The sequence below is a fragment of the Tinamus guttatus genome, unplaced genomic scaffold, assembly GCF_059628265.1.
Source record: "Tinamus guttatus ecotype Peru unplaced genomic scaffold, ASM5962826v1 Tinamus_guttatus_pri_ptg000134l, whole genome shotgun sequence".
NCBI lineage: Eukaryota > Metazoa > Chordata > Aves > Tinamiformes > Tinamidae > Tinamus > Tinamus guttatus.
The window spans coordinates 528,464-555,931 of NW_028288668.1; the positions used below are offsets into that span (position 1 = coordinate 528,464).

The following is a 27,468-nucleotide window of genomic DNA, read 5'->3' on the forward strand; positions in this document are numbered from 1 at the left end:
TTTTCAAAAGCTGCAGGACAAAAATCCTCAGCATTAGACATGTCTGTACCCGGTCAAACTGCCTATGCCAAATTATCTTGAATGAAGGTATTTAATTTGCTGTGCACCCCACAAGCCCACCCAACCAACCTTCCTGTCAAAATCTGCTGAAAGCATCTGTGTTTGCATCTTTCCTCTATGACTGTATCACAGGATCCCCTTAAGCAGCCCTCACCCTTTCCAGCATTTTAAAAGTTTACTTCGAATACTGTGGTAAAATTGTAATTTTTGTGTCTGAAGTGAGAATATTAATGCTAGAGCTGTAAGGTTTGATTATTTTCATCATATTTTCCTTTCAGGGAGGAGTAGGGAGGAGACCATTTCTGTAGCTTAAATTGAATTTTTAAGTGTAATTACATGATGACTGCATACGTAAGTATGGATAATACAGTGAACAAATAGTCCTGCAGTCTCCTCCTAAAAGTCCCTTGTACTCCAAGCCCCATCCTTCTCCTTCAGGAGCCCATTTCTAACACCAGATACACCAGACCATATGAGTAACTTGTTCACCACTTGGTCTGAGCTCTCTCCCAAATAAGCTTGATGGCATCCACTGCTGGATCAAGCACAGAGATTAGACCTTCCTTGTTATTAAGGGTCATCTGTCAATGACAGTATTAGTGAAAGCTCTGAAGTTAGAAAAGGCAGAAAACACTTCAGCTGTTCTCAAAAAAAACAAAGTAAATTTATCAGTAAAACTTTTAAGTAGAAGTGAACTCACTTGAAGCTCTTTTACCTGTCCAGAGAAGTTTACCAAGGATTTTCCAGCACAGCCCTGCACGGATTCAATTCATCTTCAAAACAGAAACTGAGACTTTCCAAACACTGCACGGATCACCCAGGCACTTGCTCTACTGCTTTCTGAAGATTTTGGGTTCTCTCAGCCATAGCTTATATCGAACTTAAGGGAAGTCATGTCTCAGTGAGTATTATCTGTGTCTTATTTTACTTAGAAACCTAAATTTTACATGTCATAAGACAATTCCTATCAAAAGTCACATAAGCAGAAAATGAAATACAGTCCACATACCAGGCTCTTGACAACTTTCAGCAGCTCCTCCATTACTACAGCAATGCCCTGATAGCCAAGAAGCCTACAGATGACTTTAAAGTGAGGCGGGCCAACGAAATTCCTGTAGTTGCTGTAGATGCTGGAATAGGCCAGATTCAAAGCCTAAAAAGGAGAGAAACAGATCTGATTAATGACAATTTCATCTGATCGCATCCTTATAGGAAACTCAAACAAGCAGTATTTTAAAATATGTCAAAAAATAAAAAATGGAAAAACAGCTTTATATTTTGCTGTTACATAGCTTCGCCTTTTCAAGTAAGAAATTCCAACGAAAATCTCAATTTTAGCAAGAACCACTTGTGAATAATTTTTGTTCACCAGCCATATTTCCCTCCTAGTATTTGTCAAGCCACGAACATTTCCTCTATTTCATATTCTTCTGCTTACACAAGTAGAAAGGGACAAAAGTAGTCCAGGCCAATGTTTAGATTTCTAAATTTACAACAAAGCCCCTCAGCTTATACAGCCCTCCCTCTTCATGTACAAAACATTTTCAAATAAATGACTTCACTTTTCATTTCATGACAGCCCTTTTAATTCCCTGAAGACTCAACTAAACGAAAATAGGCTTCTGCAGTGACTCCTCCCAGCACCTAATTAAGAAGGATCTCGCTTGCTCAAACCCCATTGCTGTCCAGGGGATCAAAGCAAACCTGGGCCTGGCAGGGAGCCTCTTGGAAATTATTCTGGAGCTGAATATATAGACCCAGGTGCTGGGCCATGTTATTATTTCTTCAAAGGGAGTGAAACGGTGCAGGCTGATGCTGCGGATGGATTGAGAAACTGGCTGCCTAAGTTGGGGATTAAAGGGGAGCGTGCTAACTTAACGTGCACCATTTGTGCAATGGGTCATTCTCCAAAAGCCCTGAAAGTTATTTTTAAAAGGGAATCTTGTCAACCTCCCTTGTAGAAGGCTCTGCCGCATTTCCTTTTCTTTTCCACGGTTATCATCATCTCTAATACGAGTACACAAGGCTACGAGACCTTCAACTCAGACGTCAGCTGTGACGCACAGAACTTCCCTTCATCAGTATCCAGGGAGAAGAGCACTGATTTTCTCTCCAGCGCGGATCCTACCCCAGTTACCCATGCAAGCCAGAACTAGATAGCTGTAATACGTACCACATGGCACCGAGCGAAGAAACTACTAGGAATTTAAGCCATGAAATTCTACCAAGCTCTTAAGAGTATTTTTGTCTTATAAAATAAAGGGATTTACAACGTGTGTGGGGGGCAAAGAATGGGAACTGTATCTTGGGCTGGCAGAGCGCTGCCAGCAGGACGAGGGAAGCGACCCGGCTCCGGGCTCCCAGCAGCAGATGGACAAGGTGCTGCAGGAGCAAGCGCAACCGAGGGCCACGAGGGCCACCGAGGGCCAGAGCCTCTCTCACGAGAGGAAAGGCCGAGAGAGCAGCGACTGCTCGGCCTAGAGACGAGGCCACCCAGGGCACCTTGGCAGGGTGGTGAAGTATCTGCAGGGAAGGTGCCGAGGGGATGGGCCAGACTCTTCTCCATGGTGCCCAATGACGGGACGAGAGGACGTGGCCCTGGGCAAGGCGCTCCAGGAGACCGTGCCCAAGCAGGATGTTTGCACCACATGAGCTCCAGAGGTGCCTTCCTGCTTCAGCCTTTCTGTTACGCCGCGAAATCCGTTCTAAGGATGGTGCACTTGTGTTGATTCTGCAGGGACATGATGTTTTGAAATTCTCAGCCATCTTTCCTGGGAACAGAAACTGAAATAGCTGTTTGGGAGATGATGAGAACCCATACGTGACGCCACGGCCTTGCTATGAGATCAGAGCTGACCAAGTGGCTAAATGCCAGACAAATACACCTGGCTGACTGCCTAAAGCTGCAGTCCCTCAAGTACAACATGTATTTATATAGCCTTCTGTTCACAGAAATGGTTCTGGGCTATCAAATGGGAAGAGAACTGGTAAAACCTATGAAAAAAATGTGTGGATGCCTTGTTATACTGAGAATTTTATAAAGTTACCCATGAAAGATGAGATTTCATCTTTTGCTTTTGGTGTTTCAACAGGCAACACAATACAACAAATGTATCCAAACCACCTATGCCAGCTACAGAAAGTTATAGTGTAAAGAGTATTTTACTCCAACAAATTAAAGAAATTTCCTGGCCTGAGTTCTTCTCATTCTACTACAACACAGATTAAGCGAAGGGGATGCCCCTTCACATACCAAAATTTGTCATAGAAAAGGAAACCCTTAAATCGCTACTTCAGCATAAAAAGTTCCCCAAACACAACAACAACTTGATGAATCTAAAATAAAAATTAAAAAAAAAAATCTTTCGTTAAAGTAACGTTACTGGGGAAGCATCTAAAAAGGTCTACCTGTGTAAACACTGGATTAGCAGAGCTTTATGAACAGTGATAGAGGATTTAAAAAACCACCAGCACAAGCCATCACTGCCTGCCCCCCATGACACCCAGAAACATAAAGCTCTCAGGGAAGGAGCCACTGACAGGGCTGGTGGGGAGCGAGGGAAGGAAAAGGAGAGCGAGCTGGCTATTTTTTAAGCTGTGCTTGCTCCCTCCCCTGCTTAAAAGAAAAAAAAAAAGACCTAGTTGCTAGTTGCTGATGTCACCGAAGTGCTAACATTAATCACTCACAGCATCACTGGCACACACAGAGCAGCACGTAGCGGGGATGCTGCAGCAGTACCGCGTCCAACAGGAGGTGAGTGAGAGGGGAGGAGAGGGACACTGTTTCCTCTAGGATTTTCTCTGGAAGCCAGGGCACCTTTAGGCCAGACGTGTCCCTGCACAAACAAGAGCAGAAGGGACAGAGCAGCCCCGCCAGCAGCAGCACCGCAGGGAGACACCGCGCACTGAGAACTCGGTCGAGGGAATCCGAGGGGAAACAAAAATATCGAGCGAACTGGCCAACACAGACCATGAAGGAAGCACCTAACGCAGAAAAGGAGAGGAAATCTGGTGTTTATTTCGTTTTCAGGGCAGCGCCACATGAAAATTCTGTTCTGAATTCTCCATCAGCAAGTGAAGGTGAGTACTGACTTTATCATCTATAAAATACCAAACGTGTTTCCCAAACATTAACTTGCCAATAATCACACATCCTCTAGCAATTTATGTTTCAGAATAAACAAAAATAGTCTTACTCTTACTTATTTAAAATCCAGACACTCTCTAACTCTATTTACGAAATGCTGTGAAGATGAGAGTATTACCATTTTTAGACAGTATCAGGAAGTGTTCCATAGGAAAAAAAAATATATATATATTTAAGTTTAAGTAGTCAGGACCTCTCAGATAAGAAGAGAAAGACAAACAAGAAAGCAGGTGTTCAGCTCTACTGGTCTACTAATGTGGCCCACTTTTAACATCTACACAAGCTGGTGTCAAAATGTGTCTGTCTAACAAGTTTATCTGACAGCAAACTCAATTCCTTTACACTGCTGCTCACCATAGGATTAGACAGACAGTCTCTACCTGGATCACTCTCATCTAAGATTTTATATTGTAATGAAAATGCACATACATATTTTTCTCACCGCTTCCCAGAAAGGGTAATCCAAAAGCCATAAGCAACATTTTCACATATAAATATCACCGAATTATTAATAACACAATATGACTACCAAGATCCTACTCAAATAACACAGATTTTGCCAGCTTTCTTTCTAGTTTAAGCACACTGATATTGTTCCAGAATATGTTATGAACAAATTGGATCAGCTTCCTTTATCAGAGAAAAATTCCATATTTGATTGTTAAGCCAGGAGACTTAACATCTTAACACTGATGATAAAAAACAAAAAAGTTATAATGAGTTACATAATTTCATAAACAATGAAATACTGTGTTACTGCTGCGGGCATTTATGTTCATTAAAAAGTAGGGAATCTTCACAGCGGAAAAAAAACTTGCATAGCTGTACCACTAGAAATAGAATTAAACCAGAAGAGAACCAGAATAACTTGCTTTTATATGCTTTTGAAAGACTTACGTTTGCATCAAAAGAAAAAAAAAACCCACACACCAAAATCAAATCTACTGTTTCTTGTTTTGTTATCAAACAAGAGTTTTAATTGTCTACTGAAGTCAAAGTGAGCCTTTTGTTCTGTAAAGGAAGATATTCATAACACAAGCGTTTAGGGAATTATAGAAAATAGGTATTTTCCTTGCACTATTTATAGTGGTAATAGGAAATGATAATTTCAAAACACTAATACTAAAATACTAGTATTAGATTTATTACAAGGAGTATTAGATTCATGCCTGATCATCTGGGTCAAAACCCAGGACTTTATCAAAATTTATCCCTAAGTACTGCACTCCTGCTGCCTCTCACTTGCTAATTAACAAAAGGAAATTCACTGTCTCAAAGCAAACTTCGAGATTACTGAGATTATTACGCAACTAAAAATACTAAGAATACTTAAGACTTTAGAATGACTCAGGCTTAAGCACAGGAGAAAAACCTTTCAAAAAAAAGAAAGGGAAGAAACACTTCTCAACACACTCATTAGGATGGAACTAGGAACTAGTTGGATAGGTAATCTGTCTGTCTTTAATACAAACCCAAAACAGAGAGTTTTTCAATTCAATTTAGAATTTAATGTCATTCTTCTCATGAGGGCTTGGATCAAAATTTTGTTAAATACTAAGTTTTCCCATTTAAAATGTTTATGTTATTAAACCAATTATTCCTACGTTGCTCCAAAGAGAGACTTATTAAAGCATCCCTCTCAGCTTCTGAACATTTGCTTTTTTTCCTGCGAATTCCTTAAGATAAAAACAGCCACCGACTTCATCCTAGGGATTGTACCAAGCGCGTTCGCAGGCGGGATGGCGAAAGAGGCAGATCTGGGGCGGGTCGGGGGGCTCCCCGTCCGTCCCGAGGGCGCGACGGCTCTCGGGGAGGCAGCTCCTCGGCTCCACGGGACGCGCCTCCCCTCATGGGGACGAGACGCACGCGGACACCTTGAGAGGCAGCAGCGCCTGCTCAGTTCCTGTCAGCATTTCCTTTAAATTGGAAAGAACTACGCTCCAGGCTTCTATCAACAGCCAACTCCTGTTTTTACAGAGCAGTGCCACAGGTAGGAGCGCACTTTCCTAACGAGCCCTGTCTCTCGGTTACAGAGCGCTACCGCTGAAGACCCACGAACCCCCTGAGGCGACGCCGCGGCCTCGCCGCTCCGAGGACACCGCTGCTCGCAAAGCGGCATCGCGATGGCGATAACCATCCAGAACGTCACGGGAAACACAGCCGTGGTGATCTGGCCCAAAATGGCCAGCTGCGCCGACAGCTTCTACAGCGTCATGTACCACCCCAACTGGAACAGCGTGCTGTCCAGCTACTCGCGGAAGAGCTTCCACAAGGAAGAGAGGGTGCCCACGAGCCGCTCCTCGTTCGTCTTGGAGAACCTCACCCCGCTCACAACGTATATTCTGTGCGTGACCTGCCAGTCTGCCAGCCCCTCCAGGGACCAGTGCAGAACTTTCCACACGCTGCAAGCAGACGCGGCCTCCGCGAGCAGCACCAAGAAGGAGCTGGCGCTGGGCATCTGGCTCACGAGCAGCGTCCTGCTCCTCGTCATCGCCGCCATCCTCCTCTACGGCTGCCTGCACCTGCTGTGCCGCAGGAGGCGGGAGCACCCACAGGCACCAAACAGGGCCTCGGAAGAGGGCGACGGTGGGAAGACGTGGGCCAAAAGCGCAGCGCAGGAGCTGGGCGCGCAAAGCCAGACCATGCGAGACACTGAGGGGACGAATCCCGGGGGCATCCAGCTGGCCACGATAATAGAGAATCCCTTAGCTTGCCAGGAGCCCATCGTGCGGGCTTCCAAAAGCCAGGAAGCGGTGCCGACCACAGGACAGTTTTCTGCCATGGACTAGAAATCTTTTAGTAGGAAGCTGGTTCACCACAGACAACGTCCCAGCTACTTCAAACTTCGTGGAGTGTTTCCTCTTTCCTCAGCTCGCACTGAGGAGCTCTCGTTGAACTCCTTGAACATCCCCATCTCCACACCTGTAATCCTCACGTCTCTTTCCAACAACCCATGCAGAGCCAGAGGTACTCAGAAGTGAAGGGTAGCGATTCCCAGGAAGCGAGTACTCCAGTTGCATCTTGTTACTAAGAAAAGCAAAGCATTTAGCAAGATTTTCAGAGGACTTTTTGGTTGCTTTTCTTTACTCTAAAACAATGAATGATCATAATACCAAATGAAAACCGGGAAAATATTTGTATTAAGACAAATTAAAATTGAACTGAATTTTTCAGACGGGAACCCAGACTGCTATTCTACAGGCAGCTAAAAACTACCCCGAGGATGAAGCTTTACCCATATGACTTTTATTCCCTTGTTTCAGCTTGCTTCCCAAACTGCACAATTTCCCAACTACAGTGCTCTCCACAGTTCCCATTTCAAACTAGTTCAGTCACAGTACGTAAGCTAAACTCATCAACATTTTAATGGTGTACTTTCATCTGTCTTTGAATATCCCCTCCGTCTAAAAATATATTAAAGGAAAGGTCTCTCTAAGGACACTTCTAACTAAACTAAGGCAATATCCTGGGTGATCTTTGCAACCTTTCACACCCACCACGAGCCAACTTCTGCACCACAGGGGAGAGAGTCCCTATAGAAGAAGGGAGCCCAGGGAAGCAGCTCCCAGTGCTTCTCTCCTTCTCTTTTACTTGTAATAGGGGACCTCACTCATCATCTGCAGATTTCTGTGCAGGCATAAAGTGACTTTTGTATGATTTAGGGCAAGGAAGTAAGAACATGTTGAAACACATTTTATTTTTAGAATAATCAAACTTGCTAATCATTTAACCTTGCCCTGATCATTTTGACAAAGTACCAAGAGAGGCCCCGAGACAGAAATCTGTTCACCCTCACAAAATCATGTGTCTTGTCTGGCTCATATGTACGAGACACCCATTTTTAAATCTCTTAGTTGCATTTGTATTCCATAAAAATGTACTAAGTCTTAGTATCACTGTATCATAGGCTATTTCTAAAAACAAATATATACTATGACTGCATGCATTTTAAATTGCTATTAACAAGAACATGTACTTCAAGTCAGCTCATTATAGTAACGAAGGACGGAGAACTGCTATTTCGACAGCTGCTGTGGGTCCTCACTGTGTTCTGGAGACCAAAGCACGTGCGGGCAGCTTTGGTAGGAGAGCCCCTGCTCAAATATTTCACAGGAGGCAGTAGGTATTTTCAGCTACTGCATTTTAGCAACATTTCCCACTGTTTGTCACTGGCTTCTACTGTCGCATTGCTAGAAATACATAAGCTGACCTAACTTTGATTCGTTTTCATTACTTTTTTTTTCCTATTAGGATAGATAAGATGCACAGAACAGAATTTATTAGAAAACATGTAAAAAATGTTCAATTGTATCAAGTAAGCATTCATGGGCTTGCCAACCCTACACAGCATTTCCTCCAGCTGACTTCTTGGGGGGCTTTTTTGTCTTTTACATCCTTCTTCAATAAACTGTAAAGATGAAAAAGGATTTACTATGTTTTCAAATGAATGTATCCTGCTTTCAAATTAATGTATCCTGTGAAACTGTTTTTCAGAAATACTGAAAAAGAATCACTTCAGAACATGATGCTAATGCTACAGATTTACTTGGAGAGGGGGGAGAAGGATAGAAAAAACATGTTTTAAAATCATCTTGCAATCAAACTGCAACATTTCTCTGACTAGCATATCATAAAAGAGATAAAAGGTAAACGTATAGAGCCAAGAGACTTAAAAACTCCCATTTCTTAGGCACCTAGAAGATATTATTCTTTTTTTTTCCACTTCTTAATGTGGGGTTTTAGGCAGCTCAATGCACCCATTCGTGTATTACTCAAACAGTCATATATACCACTCTGAGAAGTCAAGGAGCAGTTTGAGGCAATTCAGCTCCCTGATTTATTGTTATAGACACAAAACAAGCACATGTACAGAAACACACTTGTATGTATCATCCTGAGAAGGCAAGAAGCTATAGTGGAAGCGTTCCCAAGGATGAGATTTAGCTCATCTAAACATAAAGCTGAATTCCATCCAAGGAATTTACTGTGCACTACTTAGATAAATATTTGTATCATTTTACAAGCAATGACTGTCTTGAAGCCACTGTAAAATAGCAATATATAAAAAGTGTCATTTAGGGGCTTGCATTAGTTTTGAAGAGCTGATGTGATTGCACACACACAGCTACAGGATTCTCCTCCTATCTTGCTCAGAAAGTTTTATTATAGATTCCTAAAGGTCCAGACTCGAGGTTATGGAATTGCCTCACACCTTTCCATTAGCCTCCAGCCTCAGGTTCGTCTCGGCAATCCAGCATTCCAGGTACCCCACTCTCCACTTTTAGCTGATCTAATAAAGGGTGAGCAGTTCAAGCAACAACTGAACGGTTAACAAGAGTTAACGTAGTGCAACACAGTGCAAACTGCTGTTAGTACATACACCAGCACTAGATAAAAATCATCACATTCACATTGAAAAGCAGTCTTTTGATTTTTTTTCCACAGAATGAGTTAGCATCCCAAAATGTGGAAGACATTCAAACATGAAAATGTTGTATAAGCCAGAAAGCAAGTTCTTAAGCTGTCAGTCTACAAAACGTCAGTAAAAAACAGGTACTTTATTAACAGGCAAAGTTAGTTTCAAATCTCCAAAAGGGACTCTTTTTTACACACACATTACAAAGCATTTTATTCATCCACCCACTATCGCCTTCTCCTCTATAATCAAACTGCAATCTCCATTCATTATTAATCCTACACACATTTCAGGAAAGTACACGCATTTCAATGACCATGCTCAAAAAGCTCTCAAAAAATTCCGGCTCATTTAAGAGCCTGGCAGGTTTTTGCGGGCAGAGTTACAGAATCACAGAACGGCTGAGGTTGGAAGGGACCTCTAGAGATCATTTAGTCCAACCCCCCTGCTCCAGCAGGGACACCCAGAGCACGTGGCACAGGGTGGCATCCAGGCGGGTTTTGAAGATCTCCAGAGAAGGAGACTCCACAGCCTCTCTGGGCAGCCTGTCCCAGGGCTCTGTCACCCTCACAGGAAAGAAGTGCTTCCTCATATGCAGCAGAAACTTTCTGTGTTTCAATTTGTACCCATTACCCCTTGTCCTATCTGACACCTCTGCTCCAAATTATCCAATTCTCCTTTGCAGAATTAACTTCTCCTGACAGCCAGGAGAAATTCGCATCAGCAGCCTTCTGTTTTGCTAACAAGATAATGATACTGCTCGGAAAAATTTACTTAGAGAACAGGGAAATCCACGTTCTGCAGAACATGCATACAAATTAACACAGAAGAAACGCCTTGATTCACTTAGAAATGTTTGATATTACGTGAAGTCTTTGAGATCAAAGCTAGGTTTTTCTTTAAGTACTCTTAAGTAACACATCGCTTGTACAAAAATTCTGCAGAGAAAGTATTTAACCATTATAATCCCAAACTCGAATATACGACTGCACACGTGCAAAGGAAACCACAACGTCTTTATCTAATGATATACGATCAATACCTTGGACACCTCAAAGAGTTCAAGAACTTAAAAAAGATAATACAATAAAACAAAACAAAACAAACAAAAACACACGCACACAGCTACTGCATAAACCACTGTTATCCAGACACAAGGCAATTCAACACAGGAACAGCTGAAGGACTCAGATAATACAGAGAGTGGATGCATTCAGTGAGAAGCCTGGGCGGACAGTGCACAGAACATTAGAAGCACATACTGGAATTTCTAACCTCTGTCGGGTAAGAATTACAGGTCAACTCATTACTTGTTATATACGTTGAAAATGTCCTCTTAAAGTTCTACTCAAGATATTCTCAGTTCCAAAGTACACTAGGCTCAAGCACAAAAGTACAAAGAATATTTGGCAATACAGAAATAATCAGTTACAGAAGTTGCAGAATTGCTTCTGGGAACAGATTGTTGCTGGTCATGGCAATACAAAAGTAATCAGATTTCTGAAAATGTACAGCTTACAGAGTAAAGGCTACTAAATTTATTTTAATAATGTAACCTGACTGATGCAAAAAGGTTCCCTAGTTAATCCTCTCCCACTTACACTGCTGTATCACCACTTAGACAAATTAAGGTAGCAATCTCTACCAAATTCTGTGGATTTTTTTTTTGCTCTTTACGCTGCATCTGCTGAGTTCCTGAAATAGTAAAGAATACAATAACACTAATGTAAAAAAAGCTTTCCTATAATTTAATGTTCCCTAGCTATAGGAGAAGAATTATATAAACCCTAATGACAGTACCAAAAATAATTTATTAGCTTTCCACATTAAGAAATATGAATCTTTTCCATCTCCTTTACATTTCAAAGGCAAAGACCTTCTACTGTAGCAATAGATATATTAGAACTGAGATTTTTAACTTGTGAGCTAGCTCTTCAGCTCTTCCAAACACTAGCTAGCTGGGCAAATTACTTAACACAGTTTGCATTGTGAAAGTAGGATATGATATGTAGGAAAAAACAAACAAAAACAGTAGGATGAGATTTAAGCATATTATCATAGGAAGTAGATAATGAAGTTGATGGCATAGTCTACTTGTGCAAGTTACAGCTAGTGTTGGGTCCTATAATCATTTAAAGCTGTTTTTTTCTTTTTTTTTTCTGCCAACATTTCTCTAATCACTTTCCCTCCCTGACATTCAAAAGAACAGATCAAAATTAGAGTGCTATTTCTTGTTAAATACTCTGAAATGATTTGCTCAAGATACCATTGATGCTTTTTTCCTGATGAGTATTTCTGACTGGATATTAAAAATGCAGATCTATTCGTGCTACGCCTTTGGCTGTTGTTAAAACTCAGCTATTCAATTCCTAAGCTTAAAGAAATAAATCTGAAATAATCAGGGAGAAAAAGTCTTCTTCTCCAACCTCCAGTACTACACACAGTTCTCCAACCTCCAGTACTACACACAGGAACACAGCTTTGGTCCTGTAAATACCTGCTAATTTTCCTCACTTGGATAGTCCAATTAAAACTCCTTAAGTCTATTTTCTTGGGCTAAGTTCTCCCACAACTTACCACCATTATTTGTCACTTTCCAACTTCAGTTTTGGGTTGGCCTTAACCATACAGTTCACAGCTACAAATGAGGAGAGCTGGATGCCATTGCTGCCTCTTATATTTACTTCTGCAGAAAACTTCCCTTAAGGTTGTAGGCACTTGTAATCTCAGAGGAGGACAGATGATGCTAATGCAGCAGAGGAGACTGCCAGGAGGCCAAGTTCATCAGTCCCACTTTGAGACCCTCCAGTTGAAGATGGCAAAATAATGCTAAATTTTCTTTAAAATAATTTAAGAAGCTTAGTATTTGAATGATAGCTTAGGGATGGTCAGAATCTATGTTCCTTTCAAAGTGAGATTACATTTGACGCAGTTTTTCCTATTTATTCTGCTTTTCCTGCCGCCACAGCCCTCAGCACCGTAACGAGGGTGCAGCTGCTTCCACGACGGCCTCTCGCTCTGCCCTCGCCAGCTAATTCCAGTCTGTGCATTTCTAGGAGCCAGTTCTGCCACCATCAGCAACTGTGCAGTGCAAGGGGCTTGAAAGAAGGACCTATTTCTAGCAGTGTCAGATAAGACATAACATCTAACCAACCATTTGCACTTTGGCTGGAACATATGGTAATGTTCAGAGCAAAGTCAGAAAAGAGAGCATATGCCGATTCTGGAATACTCTCAATTAAGTAATTAAGCCCGTCACTGGTAATAACTTTCATATCTCCCACAATCTCTCTAATTAAAAAGACACCTTTTAAGATGTGCAAGCCACAAGCATAAAGGAATAAAATCCAACCTTCGATCCGTAGAGATACTGGGGCTGTGCATTGGGCTGCTTGTCTCTCTGAAACTCCTGAGAAAAGGGTAGCACAGTTCGAACAAATCTATAAAAACAAAAGAAAAGATCAATTAACTTGGTAGTAGGTGTGCACCTAATGCATCTAACCCGACATAACAGTGCTTTTATCAGCATATTAAAAAAAATATTGAGAAGGCCAATTTGAGAAAGGAAAGCACATCAGCCTGCATGGCCCCAAAACCCAGATGCAAACAGAATCCAGCTCTCCCTCGCTCACTGGCACGCTGTTCTTCCCAGCTGTGTGCAGGGTCCCAAGTAGTTCTCATCTCTAGCCTAGCTTTGCCCAGCAAAAGGAGAAACAACCAACAAAACTATTATAGTGGCGCATCAGGGAGAGGGAGGAAGTTCCTTGAAGTTCCAAACTTAAATCCTTAAGGATGAACAGCACCTACAAAGAAGTGATATGTCCATTTAAGGTCATTTTACAAAGAATATCACAACAGGATTTTCCTTCAGGCTAATTCCTGCACATAATTAAGATTAAGAGTATAACTCTCCTACCAAAATTAGTCTTAGTAAAATCTCACCATACTTAAGGGTGAACACGTACCACCACAAACCGTGTTGAGTGAACAGCTTTACACCTGTGTAGTGTAAGAGACAGGATGGTATGAGAACTACAGAGATGCAGAGTACTGCAAAAGACAGGATCAAACAGCCCTCTCCACAGTGAGTTCTCTGAGAGTCTGAAAAACAGTGTTCGAGTAAAACTCTGCACATTCCAATATTCTAATGAACAGGGTGTACCAACCCGGGCCTCTTGTATTGCCCGTTAATTTTGTATAATTTACATTTCACATTTCACCCAAACCTGCACCAAAGTTATAGCTGTTAACAATTGTGCCCACTGGACTTCAAGTTCTATTTCTGAGTAATCTGAATAATTCTTGGGAGATTTTACAGCTTCAGGAGAGGATTTTCTGTATTTGTTTAACAGTTTTAGCTGTCATTTATACACTATTTTATCCCTGTCTTCAAGATAATTTGTTCTTCTTATTTTTAATCATTGTTGATAAACTTGCAGCAATTTACCCATTGTAATCAAACGTGCATTATAAAGACGAAGCAGATGCAAAGTTTGGTAAGGCAGCAGGCTTTTCAGCAGTGATTGCTAAAACATTACACTAGCTCCCCAAAAAAGGTATTTTGGGGATCAAATCAAATTTGATGGTATTGCTGTAAGGGCTGCCAGAAAGCTTACAGTGAAGCTGAGAATGGTTGAGGCTGGAAGACACTTCTGGAGATCGTCTTGTCCAGCCCCCTTTCTCAAGCAGGGCCATCTACAACACATTGCACAGAACTGCATCCAGGTGGGCTTTGAACATCTCTAAGGATGAGGATATCACAGCCTCTCCGGGCAACCTGTTCCAGGGCTCTGTCACCCTCACAGTAATGAAGTTTTCCACATATTCAGGCAAAATTTCCTGTGCTTCAGTTTGTGCCTGTTGCCTCTTGTCCTGTCACTGGGCACCACTGAAAATAGTGTGGTCTCATCCTCTTGGCATCCTCCCAAATATTTCAACACCCAGCACATTTCAGTACTTCTGTATGGAAAAATCCTCAGCCTCTGAACAAAACCTGAAGGCTTTGTACACGCCTGAACTCTCTACGAATGTCTGAAATCAGCCACTGCAAGCACGCTTGGGGAAAAAGAAAGCTTCAAAAGTTACCGGGCACCAGGCAAGCTGACAGAAACATTAACTTTAAAGGAATGACCATTACACATAGGCTCCAGTTAAATTTAAAAATAAATAAATAAATCTGGGACCTTAATCCCTGCCTCTGCTTTCCAGCTTTTCTTTTTGCACCTCCCCAGAGCTCCCCGAGGAGCTTGCTCAAGGCAGCAGTCTGTGTAACAAGCATGCCTAGGAATGGTGCGCCGACTGTCTTTCCTCTTCCAGCAAAAATGCCCGTGGGCACCATATGGTGGCTGTACAAACACATAATCCTCTCACCACGCTGCCGTTTCAAGTGCGTCAGGGACCCGCTTTGGGCTGAAATTCCATGATGAAACACGTCAGGCTGCACACACGGTGCAGATGTTGCCTAAGATACGCCCCCCGCTTTATCATTCCTTTAATTAAGTATCCTGAATTAATCATCCCACAAGCTCGAAGCTCAGCCTAACTCACACTGAGCGTGTGTTCTTTACAAGTCAGCAAGAGGCAGCGCGCCGCAGCGGGACAGGCCACAGCGTCACATACACTTTGTCTTAAGGCACTGCCCACTGTCTGTGTGGGCAGGATGAGCGCAGATTCAACCGTTTTGGTACCCACTGGACATCCTTCATTAAAGCTGCCAGGTGACACATGGACATTTGATCAAAATGTTTCTTTTTATATTATGACTAGGCGATTCTTAACGCAGCACACTGCATGTTCTAATGTGCATCTCTACACATGTTGATAATACTCAACATGCAAAGAGGCTTCTTCAAAAATATATCAGTATGCTGTGCAGAGTGATTCAGGCAATGAAAAGCTTTTGCAGTAAAGTTCTCGCTCAAAAAGTCATTTTTTCTGCAGACAGAATCGGAGATCTAAAATGCAACACTGCCAGCACAGCTCACATGAGACAGGGAAAACCGTCCAAAGAGACAGAGAAAGGTAAGGACATTGGTCCTCCTTTTCCTAGCGTCCAATATTCAATACCACTGCACTGTCACTTCACCAAAATCCAAGCAAAAACTGATTGTAACACAAACCCTCAAAACTGAGCACAAAGCAAGAAGTCCAGAAATACAAAGTGCCAAGCACTGTGCCTTCCGCTGCTTCAGATTTTAGATTCTCACTCTCTTCTCTTTCCATCATTCCCTCTCCATAAGCACCACAACAGTAGGATTGAAGGACCCCTGGAACACTGAAGGGGCCTGGAACAAAACTCTCTTTTTCCTGACCTGCTCTGTCTTTCTGCTACCACCAGCCAAATAAAACAAGCAAAGCTTCAGAACAAAGAGACTAAGTTTCAAACACAGCACTAGTATCTGAGGAAACATATAACCTAAAATATAATTTATGCCTTCACTGAATGAGCACTGCAGATTTATGAGTCTTCTCTGTGCCTAAAAGGAGAGGAAATGCTTTGAAGTCACTCTTGCCTTTCTCTAGCTGATGAAGGCTCAGTTATGTCCAATTGATATGTGTGACAGACCCAGAAGGTCTACGGACATGGAAGACAGCAATAATGCAAATAAAATCCCATTCAACACACAGAGAGCTCTTCCCTTACACTGTAAGCCATCCTTTTTCTTCACATGAACACAGAATGTTCATGTGGAGAACCACAGAATCAAGAGAAATGTGATTTTATTTCCATCATCTCACAGCTGAAGATCTTGCTTACTAATTCTTGTTTACTTCCTGACACCCACTTGGCAATGGTTTTGGACACACTTTGTTTTCCAGCGCATCATAGCTACAACATTTAAATATCATAACACTTTGATGATGAGGTTACATTGGACTTCTTCCATAGAAAAATAATAGGCTTTCATACACCTGACAGTAAATCGACTCATTCTTCTTTGTTTCAAACAAAGCATAAGTAGTAAATACGCCAAATGAGTGGAGATGACCTTGGCCAGTGTTTGCTAGGAAAGGAGTTGCAGGAAAGTCAGAGAACAGCTGCCAACAAAAGGCTGCCAGGCTGACCTGTTAGTGGATCCATTGTAGCAGTAGTTTGGAAGGAAATCATAATTGAGTTCCCAGAAGACGTGAAGGGTGATTCTTCCATATGGGGCTGACACATTGTGATTAGCTTCTCTGAACATGGCATCAAAGCTGTCCAAGGTCATATACCGACTCAGAAGCTTGTGAGTCATTTTGTTTATCTCTATCAAGCCATCCAGCTCCTACAAAAAATAAAGAAAAAAAAAGAAAATCAAGCAGTTCATTTAATGCAGAGGAGAATCAAGAGAAAGTAGATAAATACCTTGTCCACTTCTAACTCGAGAAAAGAGTGAGAACCTATGATCTAAACTACACATTATCAGTGATTTCTGTTCACTTAGCCACATGCCAGGAAAATCGTGCACATTACAAAGAAAAACTACATTTAAACACTTCAAAGACAAACACCAAGCACTCAAGAGTCATGAAGATCCATAGTCCTGCCCAGCTCTGCAGGCCAATATTTGTTTTATGTTCCGTAAAGAAGGAAATCAACAAAGACACTTAAAGCAGCTACTGCATTACAAAATCTTACAGGTGAAAGACACGCTAAAGTAAGACCAATGGTAAAAGTTCTTGCTCAATTTTTGCCTTTTTTCACTCACACTGATCAGAATGACTATCTTTTGTCCTTTTTGACTGCCTATTTATTTGTCAAATATAGGCTGCCTGGAAATCAAATTTGCTCATTAACATTTTAATCAGGAAACTAACTCCAAAAGACATGTTGGCATTGCCCAGATGCTCTCCCTCCACAGGTGTGAGTCAGACCTCATTTCTTTACAAAAAAAAAATTCATTATTTTGTCAGTTCTAGAAAACCAAGCTGCTTGGTCAAATAAACTCATTTAATTCTACCAGGCACAGGGCTATCTTGTTTTGGTCTGTAACTTATATTTAAAAGCCCAAGTAAAAGTTGGCTTAAAAAATATATAAAACACCCCAGAATCAATAAATCCCATTACACTCTATAATGGCAAGAGAGGATTTGCCAGTCGAATTTACAGAGTAGTTGAAGCTGGATAACTACACTGCAAAGGAATTTCTTTTGCCAGAATTAGCTGCTTCGCCAGTAAGGGGTTTGGTCAGTCCAGACTTAGTAAATGAGACAAACTTCAGCCATGTTACTTGATTTCACACTTAAGGAAAAACAAAAAGCAAATAGAAGATTTGGGTTTTTTTGTTTGTTTGTTTTAAAGAATATAAGCAATCTTTTTAAGATTGCTTCATTCTTTTCCATTTGCGTATATTTAACTAAGCCTTGGAACAAAACAAATTGCAAATGGGCACATTAGTCATTCAGCCTTGTCTCCCTTCAGAAGAAGGGAATGACTCTCCATCTATTCATTAGAGAATAGTTGTATAGTCCAGAAAAAAAAAAAACAATAGAACTTGTTTGCTTCTGTTAAAAATGAGCACAGCTTTATAGTGCAAAACGACGAGTCTAGGTGTCAGTCAACCTCAATGAAAACAAAATCTTGCAGTCAAATAAAAAAGAAAAGTAGTAGCGCTCCAGAGCGGCACCGTCCCCGCCTGCTCTCTGGGACAGCAGCAACACGAGACTCACCACAATGGAGGTCAAATCCTCGCTCTCGAAGCGGCCGATTGCCAGCTCCATGGATCGATACATGGCTGCTGAAATCCGCTGCGTGATTAGTCGGTTCAAGTCTATTGACCTGCCAAGAAGCTGAAGGAAAACATTTATGAAGTTTCGAAGCGGATGTCAAGGTACGAGACCAGCTGCACAAAAAGGCGAGATTTCACATGCTAAGAGCCTCAGACGTGGTGCAATGGCATTTCAAGTACCCCAAAACAGAGCAGCTGGATAAAATCTCCACGAAAAAATACGGTACTGCATTTTACACTCCAAGGATTATAAAAAGAAAGTCGTAAAATTACGTGTTGCATTTACATCCAAGTATTTCTATCACCATTTTATGCTCCTCTGTCATTGTGCTGACAATTTTTAAAACACCATTTAAAAAATAGATAAAAATAAATCATCAGACAGACAATACTACCACATGTGACATTCCTATTTGGCTTGTGTGTGCTTAACCACAAAAGATACTCATTCACATTAAAAAAGGATCTTTCCAACTCGTTGTTCTTTCATAAGACAAAAAGAAATCTATCCCAAATATCAGCTATGCTGCTTAGATGACAGACTATAAAGAATACAAACTGCCTTGCATATTTACATAAATCAACAAAAAATTGCAGAGCAACTCAAAAGCAAAGTTGCTCACCTGCACGTGTCTCTGTTTCAGCAGCGTTTCGTAGCGGTTGGACTGCAGTAACTGAATGGTTGCTCCCTGGTTCTTGCATTCTGAACGCAACCGTTTATCCAGCAGCAGACTGTTAAGAGAGGAAAAAGGTGCTTAAATCACATTAAACAGCAAATGGGAAAAGAAATACACCAATAAAAGTTCTCACTATAGGAACAGCTACCTGCCAGCCATTGCCTTGTAGTATGCAAATATTTGGTCCGCCAGCTTGTAGACAAATTGATCAAAACACAGGTTTACCTTGAGGAAGAAAAAAAGTGTTTAGAGCTACTTAACACTAAAAGAGGGAGCTTCTTCAAGACTTCTATTGCTTAGCAAAAATAATTCAGGAAGTTAACACATGTTAATTTTCCAGCCCCTCCCACAGGATGATGACATTCAGTCTTCAGCTTTGGTGTAAAGGGTTTCACAGATCTATTTCCTCACAAGGTATCACCTAGAGTTGCCAGTCTTTTGTCTGTCCTCTCAGTTTTTTCGTAATCACCATGCGCTCCGAATCTCTCATAATAAGTCTTTGACTTCAGCATAGTTTTCACGTTCAAGCACAGACTATTTTCCCCCAGTAGGTAAGGTTACTTTACCTCTGCTTCAATTTCATCATACAGGAACTGCTTCTTAAACTTGGTAAGAGCGTAATGAGCACTGTCATTATAAAGGTCCAAAGAATACAGAACATACCTGAATAAAAAAGAACAGAAGGAGTTACCCACAGAAACTACAGTTTTTCAAGATGCTACGGTCAACAGATTGTGAGTTTGGCAATATTCTGAGCTACGTTTCATGCAAACAAGATTTTTTTTGGTTTGGGTTTGTAAAAAGGAGTAACTCTTGCTCCTTTAAGTCAGTCTTTTGATAGTTCATAAATTTGTGTAGATAATTTGTAGTGTGAAACTTGTTTTCCAGCTGTAGCTTTCCATCAAATGGAAATATGCTCTTACTACTATGGATTGTATTTGGTATCTTTGTTAGCAAGGAGGTGTACTGAAAAACAAACCTAGAAGAACTGATCCAAGGAACAACATATTTGGCTGCTGCAGTGACACTTTAAGCTTGAGAATTCTTGAAATCAGCAAACCTAAGCTGAGAACGCTCAGAGTGACTGCTTGGTGAAACCAACTAAAGCAGCAACATCATAATGTGCAGTGGCCATCATGCAGAATATTTATTCAGTGGAAGAGCACAAGTAGGTCTCTTACTCCATCATTGATGCCTCTTTGGTCTCCAAAATATGGTCCGTCAGAATCCAAGGCATGGACATCTCAATGGGAAACTGGATTCTTCTGCCCATGGTCAGCTCTAAGAAGAATTCCCTGAACCACAACTGAGACAGATCACAGCACTGCTGCAAGGTTTCTTCCCGAAAAAAAATAAGACAGAATTACACTTCTTGAAGAGGCACGTTAAGAAAAATACATTTGTGATTTTGATGATGTATTGCGAAACAAACAAAAAAAAAAGCGGGCGTGAATCACCAGAGCTATGCATAGGCCACGTGTGAACCAAATTCAAAATGTAAAGACCATGACATTTTTCAACTAATCCTGAACTCCATGTTGGTCCCCAAAGTGGTGTCTTATTACAGAAAATACTGTCTAAGTAGAAGAGACCACCCATTGCATGTAAAAAAAACCCTGCAAACACCATCACAGGAGGATTTCTAGCTTAGTTTCTCATTTGGAGCTGTGAAAGCTGTCTCTTGAGCTTGTGAGGTAGCAAGCCATGGAGACAAGATTTACTGGATCCATCAGTGCTATCTATCCTTCAGGAGGACTCCCTACATTCCTGTTGATTAGATGGGAAGGAAACGAGATACAGATTCATGAAGGCAGGGTTAGAACAAGACATTTCTAGGGGCACTGTCAAGGATGCAGAAATGTTCTTCCCATCTCTCTAGCAAACACTGGACTCAAGCCTTCTTTTGCAGAATGCTTGAGAATCAAAACAGGAATGAGCTTTTTGCATTAGGATCTTCTGAAAAAATCAAAGTGCTGTTTGCAAGTGTCATTATAACTGAAATTAAAAGGCTCCCCCTTCTTTGAGGGTTTAGGAGTCCAGTAACGAAACAAAAATGAAAGACAACACAGCATGGTGATGACAAAGACTAGACACATTCAATGTCAGTAGGTGAATTCTTTAGGACAGCATGTTTCCGATTACAATTAACTGAATAGTAAGAGTGGTGAAATGACATCAAATTTATCACAACAGAGAATTTGTTTCCTCTGTACTTAAAATGAAAACAACCACCTCCCCTCCAAAAAAAAACAAAAACACGATGATTCCCTTTTAAAATTTTTCAGTGTGTATGAGCTTATCTGTCCCCTGCATATAAATACATACATTAAAATATATTAAAAAAACGGAGGAAACAATATGAAATTCGACCCACTATAAACAAACATACAAAAAGGCAAAATAAAATTCCCATCACAATATGGAATATCACGTCTCAGAAAACGTTTGGACAGACCAAGACTTTTGATAAGAAAACCACAGGTAAGTTGACTTAGGCAATCGGAAACATTTCCCAGGTCGTGTTAGAGGTGTTAGGACATGCTAAGCTGGACACTGATCATCTATGATATGTATCTTACCACTGAAATTTATCAAATGAGTGTAGAAGAAAGACTCGCGATGGAATTTTTCTATGTCCAATATGGTGGGCCCCTCAAGGCTACTTCTCAAGGTTTTCTTGGAACCACTTTTGTCAGCAATGAGGGACTCTAACATAGTTCTCACCATGTAAAGCTGTATCATTAAAGGAGACAATCGTGGTGGAAAGGGAGGGGAAAAAGGAAAATACACATGGTACATTAGTTGAGCGACACCGAGCATTACTATCAGTAAGCGACTGCTCCGCTTCAAACTGAGAACTGGCCCCGCGTGGCCACGAGCCTCTGAGGCGACAGCGCCAGCCGACGCAGCAGCACAGCGGCCTACCCGTGCCGAGGGCACCTCCAGCACACCACTTGCATTGGAACAGTTCACATCACCGCAAAAGTAAGAGTAATAAGTAATGTCTTACCACCAAAGTTTAAAAGAGGCGGATAGATGTAGGACTGCCTCAGAAACTTGTGTGTCACATGCAAGAGCTTTTCCAGTCCCAGAGACTTGAGCTGCTTCAACAGCTCGGCAGAGTTCAAGGACTCTGTCATAGTGCGAACCATGTAGAGCTAAAAACCAACAGACAGGGGCAGGCAGGGGAGAGAGAATCCGTTAATAACAACACACGGGTAAATAAGGAACGGGAAAGAGAAGCACAGAAAATGTGTTAGTTTGTTAAAAATGAAAAGCAGTATAGCAAGCTTGCAGAGGAAGATATACCCTTCTGAAACAGAAAGGTTTCTTCTCACGGAATTATTATTCTGAGCCAGAGCTCTTCCAAGGGAATGGAAAAGTCCCCACTGATTCAGAAAATGCTGAAGGAGACTCTTGGCTCTTTGCTTCCCAAACTATTTCAAGACTATTCCCAAGTATGACCAACTCATAAGCAGCCCTTTTAGAACTGCAGGGAATGTTGTCTAGCATGGATGTATTTGACCTCCCTTCTTCCTCTCAGCCAAGACACACAAGTTTGCCAGCCCAAGAGCAGAAAAGGAAGACAGATCTGTGCGCTCCAGCTTGCTGCAGCCACTGAAACAAAGCCCTCAATCATACCAAGGACAGAAGAAACACATTGGTGGTATATTAAAAAAAAGGCTTTTTGCACAAAATTAAAATCAAAGTAATTTTTTCAACTCCCAAAACATTGTCTTCATTAAACTCATCTTAGTGCAAGTCAAGCAATACTATTACTCAAGATTATTATCCAATACGTCCGCTCCCCACATATCTTAAGTATTACAATATTTTATTGACAAATAACAGTTGCCTTCAATTTTTCATTCAAAATATTCAGTAACTTATTTTCCTCAGTTAAACTACAAATACAGGACCATACACTCATCGAAAAATATATATATAAAGAAAATAAAAAATTGAATTATATAGAGGAAGTAAGAATGAACATATAGGTACAGGATTTCAATGACTATTTCAGAAAACATACTTGAAATACCTGTTCTTTTAGAAGAAAATTAGATCTTTAAAAACAGTTTTGTCATTCATTATTGAATAATAAGACGGATTGTATCAGAACTCATATTTTATAGGCAGGAATTTAAATTTTAAATCTAATCTAAAATTAAGTAGACATCTACTGATCTATGGGATTTAACCAAAACCAATCCATCAGACACACCAGAGAGTGCCTAGAAGGAGATGAGACTAAAAATAAATCAAAGAGTCCAGAAATTCTTTTGAAAGATGTTAGCTCAATATATTTCCTCCGAGTTAATCAAATTAAAGAGTTGGAACACTTGGAAATATTTTGCATTTGAGCAGCAAGTGACAGCAGCCCAGACAGCAGATTACGATTAAGTATATATAATTTTGCAAATGTAAATCTAATCAAAGCAGATTTTGAAGTTTCCTCAAAGATTGGTTGAAGATTCCTTAAGACAGTTCAAGTCACAAAAATGCAGTAATCACTGACAGGCATCACCACCATCAGACAGGAAAATACCTGAGTACTGGAGGGTCCCACTGCGCGCCGTGGCACTTTGATGTCAAAGCCGCTTTTGGGGTCTTTTTCTCCCCTCAGAGCTGGGTCATTGAACGGTTCATGACCTGCCTCCCAGTCACAGACCGTCTTGCGGATGGCCTGCAAAACACTGAACACAACCCACGCTGCTCAGTGCTCTGCTCATCCCAGCATATTGGTAAGGGTTGCTTTATCCTGACTGTTCTTCCACAAGAGCAGCAGCTCCGTATCAGCACGCTCATAGCTCAGGATAACTCAGGGAAACCACCATCTATTTCACCAATGGCTCCTAAAGCGCTACATCTGCAACGATAATGATTGCTCTGCACCATTTCAGCTAAAGGACAGTCCAAAATCCTTCTCCTTAGTCAAAGAGAAGCTGATGGCTGGGACTGGCTCATCAAAAGGCAAAAGGCAAAATTTACGTGTCAAGAATTCACCCTCTGAGAGTCTTCTGCAAGTGTATCAGGTCATTTTGTACCCCCTAAGCCACAAAAAGCAGATTATTTAATCAAACTAGGAAGAGATGATTTGGGCTTGCAGTAGAATTTCTTATCAGCTGAAATTTCTAAAAACGACATCATAATTCTAACTTCAAGTACTGAACTGGACTTCAGACACTCATCAGCAACACAGTCACATCCTGAAGCTGAATGAAAACAACATCTGGTACCAAATCCAAACAGAGATGAAAGCAGTATTTTTCCCTATTTCATGAAACACCCTCTTTCATACCCACAAGACTCCACACTGCAGTGAATTTGTATAAAAAATATAGCTGGAACAACAGTAAAAAGACTCTCCTTGCAATTTTAATAGTTGGAACAATTTGCTTATCTTTATGATGAGCTGTATGTGACAGCCAAAGAATTTAGCAATAGCCTAACAGTCAATGACCCTAAGAGCCTTGCAGTGAAACATGGGATTAAACTAATGCTAAGCATGTGAAAATTAAAAGTGTGGGAACACAAAAACAAGCTCATGAATGACACCAACGAGGGCAAGTAGACAAAGCATTTAGAAGAGAAGTATAAGGCTGATAAGCCAAAAGTAGGAGTTGAGAAACAAGGGCAGAAACAATGTTATGAGATGCAAGGAGAGGAAACACAGAATTGTAGGAGGTAGGCAATACCACCTTTCCTTAAAATAAAAATACTACTCTTTCTTTAAATATTTTAGTACTTACCTTTTCTTAAAATAGAAATAAATAATGGACAACACAAAAGTTCCTGAGGGGGGATATGCTATCTTGCTCAAGACTACTCAAACTGTCTCACAGTAACCATCCTGGCATCCATTCATTTTTGACTCCCGGTTTTAGACTTTTTTGACTTCCAATACATATTCAAGAAAGACTCCAAGTGCCAGACAGACTAATGATGGAGGGCAGACTTAAGAGTCAAAAATTAATAAATGTGCAATAATGTACCAAGCTTAGTAGGATTTAGGGCACACAGTATAGGAGAAGATGAAACAATAATATTACCTCTGAATGACATTTTTCTTCTTTTTAATGGCTTGTCTTAACGGCTCTCTAAGTGTAACTTGGGCAAAGTCCTGCAGAGCTGCATAAATGGTGTGGCGAATGGCATGATTGAAGACACTTTCCATCCTTCCCATCAGCACCTGAAGACCTTTGATCATGGCAATCACCTGAAAAAAAAAGAAAAAAAAGAAAAAAGCAAGTGTGCCTTTATCTAAATACAGATAATGAAAAAAGGGGAATTTAACAAGTTCAATAAAAGATAAGGTCAAAGGAGGCTCGTTTTCTTGTGTCCCTTCTATACTGAACAGAAGAAAATATCCTCCTTCTAAGCCAGTACAGCACACAGTACCTTTTCCCACTGAGTACGAGAAAACGATTACAGAGAATGCTCTCCATTATATAGAATTAGCATTGAGAAAATGCCCACAAGAAAAGATTTATCTTACCTCAACCAAAGCAAATTTCTCCTCACTAGTATAATTGTATCTTGTTGCTCTTTCATACTCTTCTGCATTGTCAGGACAATCTTTATTAGAGTATTTGTCAGTTGGGTGTACCAGCTTCCAGGAATACTGCAGTTCATAGAGCAAAATGGGAGAGAATGGAAAGAAACATGCCTGAGAAACACAAGAACACTGACACAGTATACATTCTGAATACAAACAACTTCCTTATAAAAATTCCAATGTGGTCAAGAATATCTGAAAAATATGATCTGGGAGTATTCTCAAAAAGTTATGAAACTACAGTCTAATATAAATGCCAGGCTCAGTAATTTGCCTAACAAATCTTCTTGAAAGACAGATACTCTGTATTGGCTCAAACATTGTAATTCACACTCGGTAATGCACTTCAGGATATCTCTTCTGCTGAGGCAAGGTCCTCAAAGAAAGTCCATTCTGGAACTGAGAGGATAAAAGCAGAGCCAAGAATTGTATCTTGCTATAGAGATACACTAAAGTAGAACATTGCCACTGAAGAGAGTCTCAATACAGTAATTTGTAAAGAGATAAATAACAGGAGCGAGATTGGGAAGTGTAGCGGTCCGAAACAGAGAGCAGCAACATCTCTTAAGAAACAGAAAAGGAGAACAAGATTTACACCATAAAACACATTGTTGATTGAAACAGGAGAAACTATTACTCATCTGCTAGCTTTTAGAAGAGGCAGTTAAAAACACACAACAGGGATGTTGTGAAGGCCTAGCTATGCCTTCTGTGATGACAGACTCAAGCACTGCTCCCTCAGATGCCAGAGGCAAGGCAGGAAGAAGCCTGGCTTCTCCACTCATACAACACATGATCTGTCTTCCTCTCTTCTGGATCATGTTTTGGTGCAGGTTATGAAATGCTGCATTTATCTAAGTGTCTGAGACATGAAAAGGATTTTTCTCACTCTAAGTCTTAAGCAATTGCATACTGAAAAAAACAGGCACTTTTCTAACTGCCTCCTGTTTTTAAAATAGACTATTGAAATTAAAATACACAGAAACGAGACAAAAAATGTATTTCCTCTCCCTCTGCTCTGTTTTCTTATACCCATATTTAATTTCCTCATGACTCACCTAATCTTAAGCCAATGGGGAACTCACTAAGCAAGCACGCCTGAACACAGCCATCTGCCCGCTACTACATCACCTCCCTTCGGACTGTGTGCTCCTATGGATATTGCTAACAGAACAAAATTTAAAACAACTTTTCAGGGAAAATAAATTAAGTCCTATATCTACAAAATGAATGGCCCAAGAGCTCAACAGCAAAATAAAAATATGTGGTCCGTGTTCACAGACAGATGATCACCTATCCGTTAAATACAACAGGTTGAATATACAGCATGAGTTCGTGCCTGCTACTGTGTCTTCGAAACAGCACTGCTACCCAAATCGTGCTCAGCCTTTACTCAGACAACATACCACTTCCATGACGTGCGCGCTCCACTGAGAGAGAAGCTGCAGCCCTTGCAGGGAGAGATCAAAGAGCTTCCGATACTCCGCGTCCGTCTTCTGGGCCTCCTGGCGCCCAGAGCCCGTCACCACCTACCAGGTTATTGAGCAAAGACATCAGAACACGCCGTGCCCTGCACCTAGAGCCAAACTTCCACACGGCTCTCCAGAAAGCACTGAAACAGCATCATACATCATTGCCCACCTATAATACATTAATATCAGGTTTTTCTGCTAAAACTTATACAGTTAAAAATGCACAATTTTGGTCTAGAGATCAAAAGCACCAGTAGCCTTGATCAACAAAATGTTATTGCAGTTCAAAACAAGCCACCACTTATATACAATGTACTGTGTGTGTGTGTGTGTGTGTGTGTACACAAACATTCAAACTTTCTTAACTATGTTCTTAACACTCAGTTTTGTCTGAAGTGTTACAAGCACACACTTGGAATAAGGGCTAGA

General features: G+C 41.0%; 2 protein-coding genes across 4 annotated transcripts in view; one reads left to right on the plus strand and one right to left on the minus strand.

Annotated features, from left to right (window-relative positions):
* CYFIP1 (cytoplasmic FMR1 interacting protein 1) overlaps positions 1–27,468 on the minus strand; it is a 65,997-nt gene that overhangs the window by 14,505 nt on the left and 24,024 nt on the right. Inside the window, exons 12-24 of one of the 3 annotated variants that reach the window (XM_088521825.1) lie at positions 26,974–27,096; positions 25,508–25,633; positions 25,062–25,228; positions 23,558–23,705; positions 21,588–21,741; positions 20,190–20,346; positions 19,575–19,671; positions 19,157–19,233; positions 18,955–19,063; positions 18,273–18,392; positions 16,689–16,888; positions 12,976–13,063; positions 1,070–1,213 (exon numbers count right to left, since the gene is read on the minus strand). In XM_088521825.1, the coding sequence (XP_088377951.1) occupies positions 1,070–1,213; positions 12,976–13,063; positions 16,689–16,888; positions 18,273–18,392; positions 18,955–19,063; positions 19,157–19,233; positions 19,575–19,671; positions 20,190–20,346; positions 21,588–21,741; positions 23,558–23,705; positions 25,062–25,228; positions 25,508–25,633; positions 26,974–27,096 (1,710 nt within the window). Of the gene's footprint in view, positions 1–1,069; positions 1,214–12,975; positions 13,064–16,688; positions 16,889–18,272; positions 18,393–18,954; positions 19,064–19,156; positions 19,234–19,574; positions 19,672–20,189; positions 20,347–21,587; positions 21,742–22,018; positions 22,197–23,557; positions 23,706–25,061; positions 25,229–25,507; positions 25,634–26,973; positions 27,097–27,468 lie in introns of those variants that run through there. The other 2 variants (XM_088521826.1, XM_088521827.1) reach the window with 2 other exon arrangements.
* On the plus strand, positions 6,321–6,996 carry LOC148595242 (fibronectin type III domain-containing protein 9-like). The gene has a single exon (XM_088521815.1). The coding sequence runs from the start codon at positions 6,331–6,333 to the stop codon at positions 6,994–6,996; it is 666 nt and encodes a 221-aa protein (XP_088377941.1). The 5' UTR covers positions 6,321–6,330.

Coding starts and splice junctions, on each gene's coding strand:
- LOC148595242 (XM_088521815.1), top strand. CDS start 6,331: ATGGCGATAACCATCCAGAACGTCACGGGAAACACAGCCGTGGTGATC.